At 35.5% G+C, this 19,379-nt stretch overlaps 1 protein-coding gene across 2 annotated transcripts in view; it reads left to right on the top strand.

The window, feature by feature from the left end:
* The window catches only part of LOC136027304 (uncharacterized), a 61,028-nt gene extending 41,889 nt beyond the window's left edge, over window positions 1–19,139 (top strand). Inside the window, exons 4-5 of one of the 2 annotated variants that reach the window (XM_065704418.1) lie at window positions 12,806–12,929; window positions 18,539–19,139. In XM_065704418.1, coding sequence (XP_065560490.1) covers window positions 12,806–12,929; window positions 18,539–18,718 — 304 coding nt within the window. In that variant the 3' untranslated portion in view covers window positions 18,719–19,139. Of the gene's footprint in view, window positions 1–10,243; window positions 10,453–12,805; window positions 12,930–18,538 lie in introns of those variants that run through there. The other variant, XM_065704425.1, reaches the window with a different exon arrangement.
* Window positions 19,140–19,379: the final 240 nt, after the last annotated feature.

The raw sequence follows: 19,379 nt of genomic DNA, 5'->3' as shown, positions 1-19,379 counted from the left end.
AAGGTAAAAAACTAAAAAAAACTAAAAACTAAAAAAGAAAAAAACTAAAAAAAAGGAAAAAACTGAAAAATAAAAGAGAAAAAGAAAACTAAAAAAATATGAATAAATATATATAAAAATAAGTTGTTTGTGGGTTATGTCTGTCTGTCTGTCTGTCGAGTGACGTCGTGTTTGTCCGCATATGACGTCTGAATTATTTCACACTAATACAAAAGAAGAAAAAAAACTAAAAAAGGCAAAAACTACAAAAAAAACTAAAAAGAAAAAAACTAAAAAAGCTAAAAAACTAAAAAAACTAAAAAAAGGTAAAAAACTAAAAACTAAAAAAACTGAAAAAACTAAAAAAAGGCAAAAACTAAAAAAAAACTAAAAACTAATAAAAAAACTAAAAAAGCTAAAAAACTAAAAAAACTAAAAAAACTAAAAAAACTAAAAAAAGGTAAAAAACAAAAAAAAACTAAAAACTAAAAAAGAAAAAACTAAAAAAAAGGAAAAAACTGAAAAATAAGAGAAAAAGAAAACTAAAAAAATATTAATAAATATAAAAAATATAAATATAAATATAATATAAATTAGCAATCAACAAAGCACCGAGACACAAATGACGACCGGGACACAGGGAGTATAAATGACAACCAGGACATAAGTAAAAAAAAAAAACTAAAAAAACTAAAAAAATGGTAAAAACTACAAAAAAAACTAAAAACTAATAAAAAAACTAAAAAATCGAAAAATCTAAATAAACTAAAAAAGAAAAAAAGAAAAAAGGAAAAAAATAAAGGAGAAAAACAAAACTAAAAAACGAATGTATATACAGACCGGGACACCGGGATACAAATGACGACCGGGACACAGGGAATATAAATGACGACCGGGACACAGGGACACAACTACAATGGGGACGCCGGGGGGCACAGGGGGATATAAATGACGACCGGGACACTGGGACACAAGGAATATAAATGACGCCCGGGACACTCAAAGAGAAATCACAGACTGGAACACCGGGACACAAATGACGACCGGGACACAGGGAATATAAATGACGACCGGGACACAGGGACATAACTACAAAGGGGACGCCGGGGTGCACAGGGAGATATATAAATGACGATGGCGACTCAGGGAATGGTCGATTAGCAATCACCATCAACAAAGCTCAAGGGCAATCATTAGAATCATGAGGTATAGATCTGAATACGGATTGTTTTCCCATGGACCATTATATGTTGCATGTTCAAGAGTCGGTAAACCTGACAATCTATTTATGTGCACAGACAATGGGACAGCAAAGAATGTTGTATATTCGCAAGTTTTACGTAGTTAAAAACATATATATATATATATATATATATATATATATATATATATATATATATATATATTATATATATATATATATATATATATATATATATATATATATATATATATTCACAGGTGGGACATAGGGACACAACTACAATGGCGCGTAACTAATATGGCGCGTAACGACTTACGCGCGCGGGGGGGCTTGGGGGGGCGCGAAGCGCCCCCACCAACTAGGTGTTGGGGTGGCGCGAAGCGCCACCCCAACAGCTAGTAATCCTATGAATATCTTAACAGCTCGACTGCAGAGCTTTAGAACCTGTTATTTGACATGTCTTTTGGAAAACATGGATGTAACATCTACTCCCTCAAACAAATTCAGATTTATGTTTTGTCCAAGAATTGAGCTAGTCTTTTGAATTAATGCAGCGGAAGAATCTTAATTTTGAAGTTTATTAGAAACATTTCATCTCGTTTTTCTACCCAGAGGACTTAATTCTAGTGTGTTGTATGGATGTCTTGGTTCCCTCATAGTTATTGATCTCTCTCATCTATGGTTCCTTTTCCTTTCGCACATTAATCCCAAGTTTGCGGTTTTATCAAGACCGTGTCAATGATTTTTGTTCAAATAGGGGGGATTTTTTTTCCGTTGGGGAGGTCACAAATAAAAAACAGAAAATTAAAAATTTCTTATATATATTTTTGTTTCGTTTTTACGAGTAGGACAACAGTTTTTGGGAAGTTCAAACCCCCTACCCCCCTCCCTGGATAAGACCTTGGATTTTATAACTTGAATAATACTGACCTGTTGCAAGACTGTTCTTTTTGTATTTCTTAGGTTTATTTTCCTTTTCGCCCCCGTATGTTTTATATATGGATACGTTATAGCTATTTTAGCCTAAATTTTTTGCTGGGTCGTCATCGATTCCGTTTTTGAAAATATACCAAAGCCAATTAAGAAAAACGCTTGTATTGAATTGTTAACTTTTAAAATGGAAATTGTTCATTTTACCATCTGAATTGATGTCTATGTAGTTATAATCAAATGCTTTAATTTTTTTCAGTACTTTTAATTCTTCTTGAAGCTTAAAAGGCTGACTGGGAACTACAATTTTTGTAAAATCTAAACCTAGATATGCCTAACAAAAATAAGCAGAAATGTCATCTTGACAGGAATAAAGTCTAAGTTGGAACTCTGTTTCTGTGTCCCCTTCCTTAACACTTACATTTCTAATTAATAATTTCATTTCCTTATGTACTTTGATAACAAGCCGGTGATGGAATCAGTAAAAATTTTAGTTCGAGCTTCTGTAGTTTCCCAGGAATCTTTTCCAGAGAATGCATCGACTAGACTATTTTTGTGTGTATTCAGAGAGAGATGTCTGTGTAAATCGATGAATTGCTCTCATGGGAACGGACACAGAAACTCTTGATTTTCTTTCAAACTGATGCTGACGATGTTGCGGATGATTAGCGAGAAACCTCAAATCAATTGTGAACCGTCGATTGTTCTTCAAATATTTTGTTGAAACTTATATGGGAAGAAGTGTTTTTCACAGTACAGTGATGAAATAGGTTGATTCTTCTTATTATTCTGTCTTTATTTTTACTGGTAATTGTCAACGATATGCTAGGAAAAAAAAGTAGATGGGCGAAATAGGCCATAAAGGATAAGCGCATAAAAGAAGAAGTAGATAATACTAAATTATTATGATAGTAAAACAGTTCAAAATAGGGATGAAACCTTTTTATTGACAGTGAATAGATATAAAATTATTTAACTGGATATTTCGAACACATATACAGTGTTCATCATCAGCAGAAGTTATCTACAAAACTATTGGATTAAAAATTTTTCATAAAAGTCCTTGAGCGAGTTAAACACTTAAAAAAAAATATCAAAACGAGCATAAAAAAAATAAAATAAAAAAACAGAAGAAAGACCAACCAGAACGAGTAAAACTTCCAAAAGACGGGATGCGATACCCATCTGAAAGATTATCTAAGAGCGTTACTTCAGATTGAAACATATCTTTAGGAGTTTGTACCCACAAGTGTGAGTCTCAGAAAACCATTGAGGGATTTATGTCTTCCCTACTGCATACAGAGATTGATTTTGCAAAACTGATTTTTATTTCATGATATTAGAACTTTTTAAAGAATCCTAAGGGTGGGGCTTAGTCTCATCTACAGGTCCGTTGCTCTGCTAATTTTTAATGGTGGTATACGTAGTTGTCTGTCCTTATTCAGTGGCGAAATGTTTTGCCAAGCTTGTTGTGATACTATCATTATCACATAGTCAAGGTACATTTTTCTTGTAACAAAGTTTAACTAAAAATCCTTGCCATGGAAAATTGGATTATGGATATGATTTTGACGCTTTAATTTTCAATGACATAGTTATATTTGAATTTCTTTGGCAATGCCATAGTTGAGAAGCTTGTTGTGATACTATCATTATCACATAGTCAAGGTACATTTTCTTGTAACAAAGTTTAACTAAAAATCCTTGCCATGGAAAATTGGATTATGGATATGATTTTGACGCTTTGATTTTCAATGACATAGTTATATTTGAATTTCTTTGGCAATGCCATAGTTGAGAAGCTTGTTGTGATACTATCATTATCACATAGTCAAGGTACATTTTTCTTGTAACAAAGTTTAATTAGAAATCATTGCCATGGAAAATTGGATTATGGATATGATTTTGACGCTTTGATTTTCAATGACATAGTTATATTTGAATTTCTTTGGCAATGCCATAGTTGAGAAGCTTTGAGAATTCGCCAAGCTCTTGAAATACCATCATTATCAAGTAGCCGTAGTGCAAGTTTCTTGTAACGATTTATGTTAGAAAACCTTGGTTGTGGACATTTGAATGGTATACCGGTAATCTGATTTGGACACTTCGATTTTAAGCAACAGTCTGATTGTACTTTGGATTTTCTTTGAGAATGTCCTAGTTGAGGATCGTGAAATCTGTAGCTCTACTGGAGACCATTTGTAACTTGAACTATCAAATTATGTGGGTCCTTTCCCTCTTCTGAAATAAAAAAACTTCTTAATATGGGACGTAGAACCAATATACTAAAACATATTCTCTTAGAAATTACAGAACCAATTCTCTTAGAAATGCTGAAAGACGATTGACTGCCACTCGTTTTTTCTTTCGAATTCTCTCCAATTCAAGAGTAAGCTTATGTTCAGTTTCTGTATAAAAAAAGTCCTGAGCTGCAAATGTTCAGACTGAAATCAGATGGATGGATTATCTACAAAAAAAAGGCTTATGTAAAATTATTAATATTGAAAGTTTTGCACGAAACTATGCCTAATCATTTTACACGTTTAGCAACAAACCCAGAAAATACAGCGAAAAATAAAATGATAAGCCATAATATGCCAATATGAAAATATAAGCAACACAAACATTTAAGTTCTTCCTGTAAAATGAAACCTTTACAAAGGTCAAGGTTGTATTCCTTTTAATACCTATACTTGTAGCCTGTGCAACTGTCAAGTTTTGTTTGTATGAATAACAAATCCAAAATACGGCTATCATCTTTTTATTACTTTACGAAGCGGCAACACTGTTGCGGTTCCAATTACTTCAGTTGGTAAAATTAAGATATAGCGAAGCTTTGGATGTAATATATTACAAAATTTTGTCATATAGGATTAATTACTGGTTTCTTAGATGTAGTTCGAGCTTGGTTTTCTTTACTGCACGAACAGTTGACTATGTAATTGACACTATCAGTTACAAGGAATCTGGAGTAACAGAAAATTTATAAGCTTTTATCGGATAAAACAGTTCCCTGTTTTAGGAATCGAAAGCAGTTGGTATTTACTACTACTACTGCTAGTGACTCACCGCAGGTCCAAGTCGCCTGGGGCCAACACAGCTGCGCGCGTTCTATCCCAATTATTCTAAGCTTCCCTCTTTGCAGCCTCTCAAGAAATTCCATATCTTTTTAAATCCTTTCTTACTACCTCTTCCCACCGATTCGAGAGCGACATCCTTTATGTTTGGCCTTAGATGGACGGCCCAAAAGGGCGATCATTGACAATCTGTCATTTTTCATCCACAAAACGTGTCCTAGCCATTTCAAGCTTGTCAGCATTATAGCTCTTGAAGCTGGGATAGAACCACATTTTCGTATAGATTACTGCTTCAAATACGGTCAATCAGACGGGTAGCCTACCCAATGCAATCTTTAGACAATTTCTTTGGAAAACATCAAGCAAATCCTTCTCCATCTTCAGATGCGCCGTTTCTATAGTCATTATAGAAAATGAAATAATACTTCATTAATTATTTAGCAATAGACAATATATTTGAGTCTTGCAAATAAGCAATTATAAGTATTTAACTCTATTCGCTTAAGATGTATTAGCCAAAATCTCTGTCTGACGACAGGAAAACTGTGTCTTATACTCTCAGGAGGATTGTAGAAAAAAAAATTGCCTTCCTCTAAAGCAAAAATCTAAGGCTTCTGCCTAACAATTTTCGTTACAAAATTGCAGAAAACTTTTATTTTCTCTGTTTTATAACTGTATGTACGACTATGCCGAATGAATATATTATTCTTTTGCTAAAACATATAGACCAGCCAGGTCTGTATCCAGGATTTTTATGGCACTTGGTATTAACCAAGTGACATATAGCGATCGCAAATTCTGTCGGTCTGTCCCGGTTTTGCTACTTTAGGCACTTCAAGGTAAGCTAGGACGATGAAATTTGGCAGGTGTATCAGGGACCGGACCAAATTAAATTAGAAATAATCTTTTTTCCGATTTGACCATCTTGGGTTGGGGGGGGGGGGCTCGTTAATTCGGAAAAAAATAGAAAAAATGAAGTATTTTAAACTTACGAACGGGTGATGGGATCTTAATGAAATTTGATGTTTGGAAGGATATCGTGTCTCAGAGCTGTTATTTTAAATCTCGACCAGATCCGGTGCCATTGGGGGAGTTGGAGGGGAGGGAACCTAAAATCTTGGAAAACGCTTAGAATGGAGGGATCAGGATGAAACTTGGTGGGAAAAATGAGCAGAAGTCCTAGATACGTGATTGACATAACCGGAACGGATCTGCTCTGTTTGGGGGAGCTGGGGGGGATTAATTCTGAAAATTAGAAAAAATAAGGTATTTTGAACTTACGAAGGAGTGATCGGATCTGAGTGAAATTTGAAGTTTGGAAGGATATCGTGTCTCAGAGCTCTTATTTTAAACCCTGACTGCATTCTGTGACATTGGGGGGGATTGAGGGGGAACCTAAAATCTTGGAAAACGCTTAGACTGGAGGGATCAGGATGAAATTTGGTGGTAAAAACGAGCACAAGTCCTAGATACGTGATTGACATAACCGGAACGGATCTGCTCTCTTTGGAGGAGTTTTTTAATTCTGAAAAATTATAGAAAATGAGGTATTTTTAAAGTGATTGGATGTTAATGAAATTCGATGTTTTGAAGGATATCGTATCTAAGAGCTCTTATTTTAAATCCCGACCGGATCTGGTGACATTGGGGGGGGACCTAAAATCTTAGAAAACGCTTAGAGTGGAGGGATCGGGATGAAACTTGGCGGTAAAAACAATCATAGGTCCCAGATACGTGATTGACATAACCGGAACGGATCGGCTCTCTTCGGGGGAGTTGGGGAGAGCATGGTTAATTCTGAAAAATAAAAAAAGTGAGGTATTTTCAACTTCCGAAGGAGTGATCGTATCTTAATGAAATTTGATGTTTAGAAGGAATTTCTTGTCTCAGAGCTCTTATTTTAAATCCTGACCGGATCCGGTGACATTGGGGGGAGTTGGGGGGACCTAAAATATTGGAAAACGATTAGAGTGGAGGGATCGGGATGAAACTTGATGGGAAAAATAAATATAAGTCCTAGATACGTGATCGATATAATAGGAACGGATCCGCTCTCTTTTTTGGGAGTTGGGGGGGGGGAGGGTTAATTCTGAAAAATTAGAAAAATGAGTTATTTTTAACTTACGAAGGGGCGATCCAATGAAATTTGATGGTTGGAAGGATAACATGTCTCAGAGCTCTTATTTGAAATCCCGACCTGATCCAGTGAAGGGGAAGTTGGGGGGGGGGGAACCTAAAATCTTGGAAAACGCGTAGAGTGGAGGGATCGGGATGAAACTTGGTGGGAAAAATAAGCACAAGTCTTAGATACGGGATTGACATAACCGGAACGGATCTGCTCTCTTTGGGGGAGTTAGTGATCGTATCTTAATGAAATTTCATATTTCGAAGGACCTCGAAACTCAGATCTCTTATTTTGAACCCCGACTGGATCCAGTGTCATTAGGCGGGGGGGGGACTGGAAATCTTGGAAAACGCTTAAAGCAGAGAGATCAGGATGAAACTAGGTGCAAAAAATAAGCACAAGTCCAAGATAGGTGACTGACATAACCGGACCGGATCCGCTCTCTTTGGTGGAGCTGGGGGGGGGGGGTAATTCGGAAAAATTAGAAAAAATGAGGTTTTTGTAACTTACGAACGGGTGATCAGATTTTAATGAAATTTGATTACTAGAAGGATCTTGTGCTTTAGAAGTCATGCTGTAGATCCCGACCAGATCAGGTGACATTGAAGGGAGTTGGAGGGGGAAACCGGAATTCTTAGAGAACGTGAGAATCGAGGTATCTTAACAATGGGTGATCGGATCTTAATGAAACTTGATATATAGAAGAATCTTATGTCTCACATGCTCTATTTTTAATTCGAATCGGATCCGGGGACATAGAGGGTTGGAGGGGGAAACAGGAATCTTGGAAACCGGAAATCTTGGAAAACGCTTAGAGTTGAGAGATCGGGATGAAACTTGATGAGAAGAATAAGCAGAAGTTATGGATACAAGATTGACATAATTGGTACGGATACGTTCTCTTTGGGGGAGCAGGTGGTTGTTAATTTGGAAAAATTAGAAAAATTTATGTATTTTCAACTTAAGAGCGGGTGACCGGGACTTACTGAAATTTGATGTTTAGAGGTAACTCGTGTCTCAGAGCTCTTATTTCAAATCCCGACCAGATCTGTTGACATTGGAAGGAGTTGCAGGGGGAAACTGGAAATCTTGGAAAAGGTTTATAAATGTCGTAGATACGTGATTGAAGTAACCGGACTGGATCCGCTTGCTTTTGGGGAATTAGGAGGTGTGGTTCAATGCTTTGGCGAGTTTGGTGCTTCAGGACGTGCTAGGACTATGAGAATTTGGTAGGAGTGTCAGGGAGCTGTACAAATTGACTTGATAAAGTTGTTTTCCATATTCGACCATCTGGTTGGGGGAGGGGCAGAAGAGAGAGGAAAAATTAGAAAAATTAGTTATTTATAACTTACGAGTGGGTGATCGGATCTTAATGAATTTTGATATTTAGAAGGACCTCGTGACTCAGAGCTCTTATTTTAAATTCCGACCGGCATTAAGCCTCTGATTTTCCTTGTAAAGCAGTCTATTGATTCTTAGAATTTTGCTAGATCTCATACCATATGAGCACTTGGGTCTTGGCTCTTCTGACCTCGTCACAAGTGCCATATGAGCTTTTAGCTCTTGTTTTCGGGAGAGGTGGGGTACAAAAGGATTTTTTTTGGAGGAAGGAGTACAAAAAACTTTAAAATACTAATCAAAAAAGTTTTTAGATTCATTTTATAACATTTTTACGAGTCAGACATTTTTTTCGCGGGGGGGGGGGGTCAAACCCTCTGACCTGGGGATAGGGGGGTTAGGGTACCAAGGCCGTATCAATGGGGTGGGGGGCGCATTGATACGACCTTGGTAACAGCAGTGAAGATTGTCGGATGACTGGCATAAAAAAGGAAAATTCTATGTAACCATATAATATGTTCAATATTATTTTGCATAAAGCTGGGGAGAAAATATATCTCTTGAGATAAAACAGTCATTCGATAGATCAAAGCTCTTTCTACAGCTGTATTTATACTAAACGAACTTAATCATGCAGCATAATAACTGGTTTCTTAGAAGTAGTTTAAGCTTGGTTTTCAGTACTGCATGAATAGTTTTTTTTCTTCTTTGAAGGAAGTACAGTTTTATATTTTCTGCTACTTAACTTTCTTGATTTTATGCTAATGTTCAACTTTCTAAAACTATGGCCGATTGAGTTCGTGCTGTTTTGATACAGCTGCAGAAGGAGTTTTGATATATTGGTTGGCTATTTCATCTCTAGGGGAATTTCTATCCCTAATTTCTTGGTGAATATTATTCACGCATAGAAAGAATATGTGAAGCTTGTCTTCCTGTGATTGGTTTATTCCTGTAAAGAAATTTTTGCCCAAAAAGTATATTTTTAGACCCTTAATGGCTTTCCTTTCCATTCCTTTTTTAAAGGAAATCATTTTTCCAATAAATATTTATGGTTCACTCTGGATTCAAAGTAAAAATTGATAGAATCCTTCCAAGACTTGATCTAGAACTCTTTATTGGCTCAATGTATTTTAGAAGAGAATTTGTGTCAAACTAAAAATTTATTTCATTCTTCTGATAATTCATGCAATGTAGGAACGCTGATTGTTTTGTCACATAAATGTAGGGTGTTATGGTAAGAAAATGGAGTTCTAGAAATTGCTTGTTTAAATTTGTAGGTCGCTCGTCTTAGTCTCATGGTGGGATATTCTCTACTACATCACACAAGTAACTTTTTCGTCAATGTATTGTTATTTGTAACTCAATATAAAATTAGATCAATTTATTTAAAAGTCTTATAACGCTATTCTGTGAATTTTTTCCAATAGTGGTGTCAATTTGGGGGTGAGAGGGCAGGGAGATATAGGCCCTCCCCTAGACTTTAAAAAAATATCTTTTTTAGCATATTCATTAAAAAATTAGAAAACTACAAAATTTCCTCCCTCCCCAGATTAAAAAAAAAATACATTTGCATCTACTTTATTTTTGCAGGTTGACGCCTCTTATGGCTCCAGTGCATTCAAATATTCAGCTTTAAGTTTTAAAAACTTCATCCTTTTTATGCTTCGCGTTTTTCTGGTTTTTTGAAGCCTTTTTTTGAAGACAAATTTTTGTGTCCTTAGTTTTCTGCATTGTATCTCTTTGCATTAATAAATGACATGAATAGAGTTTTTTCTTATTATCTTTCCTGTGTAGCTCGAGTAATTTGCTTTCTCTCTCCAAAAAGTACATCTGTTGTACTTTCTATAACTGGGCTGTCAAGATTATAATGTTTCTGCTGAACTTTCTAAAATTACGACAGACAGGATAGGGCAACTTGAATGGGGCTGTTCTGTTATGGCCAGTGGGAGTGGCTCATGTCCTTCCTGAAATTTGCAAACGTATTCTTTGAATGCATTATATATAAAAAACACCTATTTCTTGGTCTAGGCTTTTTTGTTTCTACGAGTTCCTTCATGAACCAAAATGATCAAGCGCCTTTTTTTAATAATATCGATCAAATACAATATAGTATAACTGGGTAGTGGTAGTTACTGGTTATATACTTTTTTCAAAACTATACTAAAATGAATTCAAGCACATTCCAAAATCCATATTGTGGTTTGCACTAAAATAAGCAGCGAATGTATGTTCCTTTTTAGCTTCTTCCACTGTTTGTTATATAAACTTAATGAACTGGTATAACCTATTCGGTAAAAGATTTAAAGTGTGATTATACAAAAAAACTAGTTTTTTTTAACTGAAAGTAAGGAGCGAAATTAGAACTTAAAACGAATAGAAATTACTCCGTGTATGAAAGGGGCTGTTCCCTTCTGAACGTCCCGCTCTGTACGCTAAAGTTTGACTCCTCTCAATTCCACTTTATTAAACAGTAAGAAACTTTAGCGTAAAGAGCGGTACGTTGAGAAGGGAACAGCCCCTTTCATACACGGAGTAATTTCTGTTCGTTTTAAGTTTTAATGTCGCTCCTTACTTTCAGTTATAAAAATGTTTTTTTTTTATTTAATCTCGGAACATTTTTGAAATAATGCATGTTTGATTTTGGCTCTCCGCACATAAATTATTAAAATGAAGTTTGCATATTAATTTTTTTTTGGCTAAATAGCTTTCTCTTAGTTTTGATCAGAAGATTTTGAGAAAAAAGGGGTTGGGGAGGAGGCCTAGATGCCCCCCAATTTTATTCGGTTACTTAAAAGGCAACTAGAACTTTTAATTTTGAACGAAGGTTTTTATTAGTAAAAAATATACGTAACTTAAGAATTAACTTACGTAACAACTTCTATATTCTTATATTTTTATTATGTATATGAGGGGGTTTGTACCCCTCATTAATACCTCGCTCTTTACACTGAAGCTTAAATTTTGTCCCAATTCTTTAAGAATGACCCCTGAATCAGAAAGGCCTTAGTATAAATAGTTGAAATTACTAAAAATACTTTAGCGTAAAGAAAGAGGTATCTAGGAGGAGAAGAACCCCTCATATGCGTAATAATCTCTGTTCATTTTAAGTTTTAATGCTGCTCCTTACTTTCAGTTAAAAAAACTTTTTCATATTTATTTTCTCATTGTTTTTTTTATACCAATGATAGAAAATCCTGCGCCCCCTTCATTGAATTTCTCTTCCCCCATGACATATTCCTCCAAGGAAAGATTCTCCAACATATCCCCCTCCCCTTAACCCTCCTCCCCCTGAAACCAAAAAATCCCCTCGAAACCAAAAAATCCCCCCGAAAACGTCTTTACACTTCCCAATAACCATTACTGTATGTAAACACTGGTCAAAGTTTGTAACTTGCAGCCCCTCCCCCGGGGACTGTGGGGGAGTAAGTCATCCCTAAAGGCATAATTATTATTTTTTTGACTATGCTGAACAAAATAGCTATCTCAAAATTTTGACCCGTTGACTTTGGGAAGAAATGAGCGTGGGAGGGGGCCTAGGTGCCCTCCAATTTTTTGGTCACTTAAACAAGGCTCTAGAAATTTTCATTCCCGTTAGAATGAGCCCTCTTGCGACACTCTAGGGCCACGTGGTCGTTACGATCACCCTGAAAAAAAAAAAACGCACCCGTGATCGGTCTTCTGGCAAAAATTATGAAGCTCCGCATTTTGGTATTTAGGAGCTTGAAACTTTTTCAATAGGGTTCTCTGATACGCTGAATTCGGTGGTGTAATTTTGGCTAAGATTCTATGGCTTTCCAAAATAAGTTTCCTCCTATTTTGCAAAATAAGGCAAATTTTCTCAGGCTCGTAACTTTTGATGAGTAAGACTAAATTTGATGAAACTTATATATTTAAAATCAGTATAAAAATCCGATTCTTTTAATGTATCTTTTAGTATCGAAATTCCGTTTTTTAGAGTTTCCTTTACTATTGAGCCCTTCGCTCCTTACTACAGTTCGTTACCACGAACTGTTTGATTGTCACTTTTATTCTGGATTTTCTCTAAGGATGGAAAAGGTGAGATCAATAGCATTGGAATAGAACCTTTTTTATTATGCTAAGTAGAAATTTCAAGAAATTGCCGACAGAAAAGTAAATGAAAATCAATTTCAGGATGATCAGTAAGAAAAGCTCTATGTTTCTTGGTGTGGAGAAAACAACAGAGGTTGACCAATTGAACAAGTGGGAGGAAAGGAGACGGAGGTATGCAGAAAGAAAAGGAAAGTTAAAAATGGGGGTAAGTTGCAATTATTTAAAGCAGTAAATTTTTGTTGTTTCATAGCCAATCCTCTTGAGTTCTTGAAGTTAAAACTATAAGATAAAGGGGTAAGTTAAAGGCCATATAAGATAAAAGCCATAAGCTAAAGGATGAAGCGGATCCTGACCCCCTATAGTCCGTGTATCTAGCTCGTGATTTCTAGTGCCACATAAATATTGTTAACCTTATATCTCCTAGGAATTCCCCTGTTTTTTATTTTGCAAACCAATAATTTAATGAAATGAAATGAATAGTGATTTGATATCTTAACAATAGAAACTTGATCAATTTTCTAATAGTTTGCCTTCTCAATCTAACCTAGTTTTCACTACATGGTCTTGACAATAGTAAAATGGACGCCTGTAGGGAGGAAGGCTGAGCTTTACTGTCTGATGTTCTTATTAGGTTTGATGTGTTGTTCGTATTTCCCAAAAAAACTGGTTTTTTTTTGCAAGGAATGAACCATCTAGTTGAGAAATGAATGATACACAAAACAACAATTTTAAGCAATTTTACTGATACCTTGGAGGAAAAGAGTATGTTTTGTAGTTTCCTTTCCCCCCTGGAAACTAGAACAATATATATAAAAAAACATGATTTGTGGAAACTCATCTAACTTTTGTCACATCCGCATTGATTTTGCATTTCCTATGTAAAATTTTCTCCTGGAAACTTTCCTCCCCTGAGAAAATTCTCCCGAGAAAAATTTCCTCCTGTCTGCGCAGAAAATTCGCTCCCCCATCCCGGAAAAAATCCATATATTTTCCGATAACAAGTACTATTTGTAAACAATAGACAAATTGCATAACTTACAGCCCTCTCCTCAGGGACTGTTGTGAGCCATGTCATCCCCAGGGGTATAGCTATTGGACGATCGGTATTCCGACTTAGGGGAAAAAGGGTCGGGGAAGGTGGCCAGTTGCCCTCCAATCTGTTCGGTCACTTAAAAACAGCACTAGAGCCTTTAATTTTCATTTAAATGAGGCCTCTCCTGATCTTGTAGGACTATTGGTTCGATTCGATCACCCCTGGCAGAAAAAAAGTAAACACGCATCATTAACCTTTCAACTATGCTGAACAAGATATCTATCTCAAAATTTTGATCGGACTACTTTCAGGAAAATGGGGCTTGTGAGGGGGCTATCTTCCCTACAATTTTGTCGGTCACTTAAAAAGGACATTAAAAATTTCGATTTCCGATCAAATGAACCCTATCCCGATTTTCTAGGATCGCTGGTTTAATATGATCACCCTAGAAAAGTAAAAAAAAAACAAATTCACGCATCCTTGATCTTTCTTCTACAAAAAATACAAAATTCCTCATTTTTGTCGACAAGAGCCTGAAACCTCTACAGTATTTTTCTGCTGGTGTGATTTCCACTAAGATTGCTTGACTTGTTGGGAATGTTTTCCCCCTTTTTCGTAAATCTGACAGATTTTCTCAATCTTGTGGCTTTTGATGGGTACCATTAGAGGATTTGATGGGTACACTCTAGAAGAGTAATGAAACAAAAGGCTTGCTTGTGTAAAAATGTAAAAAAATAACGTTGATACTTTTTAAGATCGCTGGTCATGGACTAGTTTCACCGGGGATTCTATTGAAAAGAAATAAAACCGAAAAGACTCGGAAAATTAAATCAGCGTAACATCACACATCCATTAGTGACTCAGAAAATTATGTTTTCCAAACTATTTGATTATTTACCTGGTCAACAATGCATACATGTAGGTTAAAATAACAATTCAGTCTAAATTATAGTTGAAAAGATAGATGCTGCATCGATGGTGCATAAAAAGACCTAGTCTACATTGAATTTCTTTTAACTCAACAAGTGGTACACATTTGCTAATTCACAAAATTATGATCACCTAGACGGGACCAATCTCTTTTATAATGAAGTAGAAAGTAATAAATATAATTATCGTATATTCGATCAGAATTTTGCTGAAAGTCCTTTTAACCAGTTAACCTCTTCTACTACTACCAAGGTACGTGATCGTATGTTAGATACTACCATATTCTGGAGATGAGGATCTGGAGATTTTGTATATTGGTTACTATTGATTTTACAGTCGTATTATTAAATAGCACAACGGCCATTTGGACTTGGTGGAAACGAGTCAAAGTCGACTTTAAGTTGTATTTCTAATTATTCTAATTATATAAATGTATATTCTAATTATATATATATATATATATATATATATATATATATATATATATATATTGCTATATATTTTTATTGCAGTACAATATGTTGCTATTCTAATTATTTAGATGTGGATTGTTGTGAGTTTTTCAATATTAGTACTGGAAAAACTAAAAATATATGAAGAACCTATGTATCCCTGTGAAGCTAGAAGCATGTCTAGCATTTGACAAAGATAATATTGTTGCATTGAAAATGGCGAAGCTTTTTGCTATTATTGATCCACTGATACGCAGAACAGCTGAAGGGGGGTGACAAAGGTAGCTGCCCTGGGCACGGTGGCTGGGGGCCGTGCCTGGGGGGCTGCCGACTTTAAGCAGAATTTTTGGTTTGATTACATTTCTTTGCTTATATGGGAGTCAAGAGTGGGTGCTGTAGTTAATTTTTTCCTGGGCACCATCAACCCTAGGAACGGCTCTGCTGTTGCAGTACAGCCGAGTGCTGATATTTGTAGCGTATCAAATGTTAAACAACTTTATATTTAAGCTGGAGTTGTTGCTAATTCATTTACCATTGGATTGAAAGCGTTTGAATTTTTTTTAGTCCTGGAAGTAAAAGTTGTTTCAGCAAGTCCATATTTGAGGCTATACTACAAAGGGGCGTGTGTAGCATTTCCCCATTCTTTTTCTTTGACTTGCTATATAGCTTTAATTAAATATTAAAGAAAACATGATTTTAGAAGCAGTTGCTTACTCCGCTAATAAAAACTGGTCACATTTTAAAGCCACCCAAGAAAAAAAAGGCTGTGTAAGCCCCTCCTCAATCGCTCTATGAGAAACTTGATGAAAGATGCCCTTTTTTCCAAATTTGAAAGCAGGATGAAACAGTTCTATTTGATTCTGTAAGTAACGAACCGTAAGTAAGGAGCGACTCAGTTCAATAGTAACCGAAACTCTAAAAAGCGAAATTTTGATATCTACAAATAATCAGAAAGGTCAGCTTATTATGCTGATTCCAAATATTTAAGACTCATCAAGTTTAGTATTACCCATCAAAAGTTACAAACCTGAGAAACTTGACTTGATTTACTGACGAAATAAAAAAAACAATACATACACTCGTTCCCGTATTGCCAACATGCCAGAGGTTATTAACGGCCAATACGGGGATTTGAGAAATCAGTCATTGGATAAAAAATATCTCAAAAACTTTGACAGAAAAATCATCAAGCAAAAATATCCTTCTTCTAATATCATAAAGTAGAAAAATAAACAAACAACAAATAAACGAAAACTAAACAACAAAAATGTAAGCATTTTTTTCAGCTACTCAATAAGATATTTTTAAGTATTTTTTTTTCGAGAACGAGATTAGAAAAATCAATTCTTCTATATATTTGGGCAATATAAGAGTATTCCATATGAAAGGAAATAAATCACTTCACAAGATTATCGCATATACCCTATTCACAAAACATTAAACGGAAAAACTAAACAAACGACTTTTATCTACTCAATAAGATATTAAAAAAAAAAATCGGAACGAACTGAGCAAAATTGATTCTTTTGTATGGTTGGGCAACCTATACCACACCTCTACACCAATATGTTGTGATGACAGTGCACCTCTATATGATAGTCCCTGATTTGCCCTATTTTTAAAATAGGGGAGAAACACCCCCTAGAATTCAAGGAATATTGATGAAAATCACACCATCAGATTCATCGTATCAGAGAACCCAACTGTAGAAGTTTCAAATTCTTATATACAAAAGTGTGGAATTTTGCTGTTTTTACCAAAATGCGCGTTTATCTGTTTATCAGTTTTGTTTTTTTTATTATTATTCAGGGGTGATCGTATTGAAATAATGGTTCTGAAAAATTGGGAGATGTTCATTTCAACGGAAAGTAAAATTTCTAGTGGCCTTTTAAAATGAGAAATAAGATTGGAGGGAAACTGGCCCCCTCCCATGCTCATTTATTTCTCAAAGTTATCTGATCAACATTTTTGAGATATCCATTTTGTTGAATATAGTTTAACGATCAGATAACTATGTCTTTAGGGGTAAAATGACCCCTACAGTCTGTGGGGAGAGGCCTGTAAGCTGTAAAAATTTGCCCATTCGTTACGTGTAGTATTTGTTATTGGGAAGTATACAGGCTATTTTCTACGTGGTTTGATTTCCGGAAAAAAATTCTACGGAAGGGGGTATTATTGGAATGATCGAGAAACGTTGAGAGATTGAAGTCTTTTTCAAGCAAAAGTATGTTATGGATAAACTTTCAGACTAAATCGTCCGCAAAAAAAAAATTACGGGGAGGGGGATTTTCAGCTAGAATTAAACTATCTGGAGGGAACTTGACAGGGGGGAGGGAGAGTACTTTACGTTGGATGAAATTTTCATGGAAGATTTTTCCGTTAGGGGGGGGGGGGTATATTTCATGGAGGCAGAGCTTTACCTGCACTATTGAAAAACGAACAGAAATTAGATAAATAAAATAGTTTTTTAACTGAAAGTAAGGAGCAACATTAAGACGAGAAACGAACTGAAGTTTTTCCTTATATGAAGGGTTGTTCCCTCCTCAATATCTTTGCTCTTTACGCTTAAGTTTGACTGTTTGTCCCAATATTTTAAGAATGGCTACTGAAACACAGAGGCCATTTAACTAGAATAGGAAGCTTTTTTAAAAAGTGCTATCAGCTTTAGCGTAAAGAGCAAGGTGTTGAAGAGTGGGAACTCTTCATATACGGAATAATTTCGGTTCGTTTTGAGTTTTAATGTTGCTCCTTACTTTTATTTAAAAAAAATTCAAAACAAGAAAAATAACGATGAAATTTGTTGAGATAGCAAATAATATTGTAAATACAATCTAAGCAAATAGTTATGCTATATATGTAACAGCTGTCATCACAGGAATATAATATAAAACAAATAAAATGAAATAAAACTTACTGAAAAAATATCATCGATTAATCAGATTTTAAAACTGAAATCACAAAATAGATTTTGAAAGAGTCTCAACTTCCTCAACTCACATAAGTTCAGCCAAGCTAACAGCCAAGGTCTTCATAAGTTCAGTCAGGGTCTTTGTCAGTATTTATATTGGAATTGCTTTGCAAATTAGATAAGTATCCCAGATGTTTGTAAGTATCCCACATGAAAAATAGTATCCCCGTATCCCAGTATCCTAAGTATCCTAAAGTATCCCCAGTATCCTAAGTATCCCAGGTGAAAAATATCGCATATCCACCTTTCAATTAATCATCCCATCAATGGAGTAAATAATTTAATGTATGATTTTAACGCTACTCTTTAGTGAAAATCTTAGCCTTTGGTAGACCATGATCATGAACATTTGCTCCCTAAGGGGACGGTATTGAAATTAAGGGCTCGAGTATCCTTTTCAAAATGTGTAAAAGAGATATTGCTATTTTCAGGACGCTGGTCGTCGACTAGGGTCAATGGGGGACACTGTTGATAGCAGCATCCTTCCAGCTTCAATGCCTTTGCTTCCTGAAGAGTTTAGGAAAGATTCTGTGACTGCCATGACCTGGAATGGATTAGTAGCCGTGACAGAGGTAAGCTCACTTTGCGTGGCAATAAGTAGATATGCATAATAGTTAGAGAGTCGCTCTATGTTTAGAAATACTGTAGTGTGTTTATGAAGCAGTATGTTTTTTCAAAAATCAAAATGCGAAGACCATTATTAACTTGAGTCTTTATTGAGATTGATTATTCAAACATTCCTTTAGCTTCTTCTTCTTCCTCTTCATCTCAGGCTTTGGATTTTTACAGCAACTCTTGCGACATTTTAGAAATAGCTTTTTGTATTATCCTTCTAGTTCTTAGTAAGGATTTAGTTTTTATGGTACTTGGTATTAACCAAGTTACATATAGCAATCGCAAATTCTGTCAGTCTGTCGGTCCCGGTTTTGCTACTTTAGGCACTTCCAGGTAAGCTAGGACGATGAAATTTGGCAGGCGTATCAGGGACCGGACCAGATTATATAATAAATATTCTTTTTCCCGATTTGACTATATGGGGGTGGGGGTGGGGGGCCCGTTAATTTGAAAAAAATAGAAAAATTAAAGTATTTTTAACTTACGAACGGTTGATCAGATTTTAATGAAATTTGATGTTTGGAAGGATATCATGTCTCAGAGCTGTTATTTTAAATCCCGACTGGATCTGATGACATTGGGGGGGATTTGGGAGGGGGAAACCTAAAATCTTGGAAAACACTTGGAGTGGAGGGATCGGGATGAAACTTGGTGGGA

This window comes from Artemia franciscana, chromosome 1 (assembly GCF_032884065.1).
Source record: "Artemia franciscana chromosome 1, ASM3288406v1, whole genome shotgun sequence".
In the NCBI taxonomy this organism is placed as follows: Eukaryota; Metazoa; Arthropoda; class Branchiopoda; order Anostraca; family Artemiidae; genus Artemia; species Artemia franciscana.
This window is presented reverse-complemented; position numbering and strand designations above follow the sequence as displayed.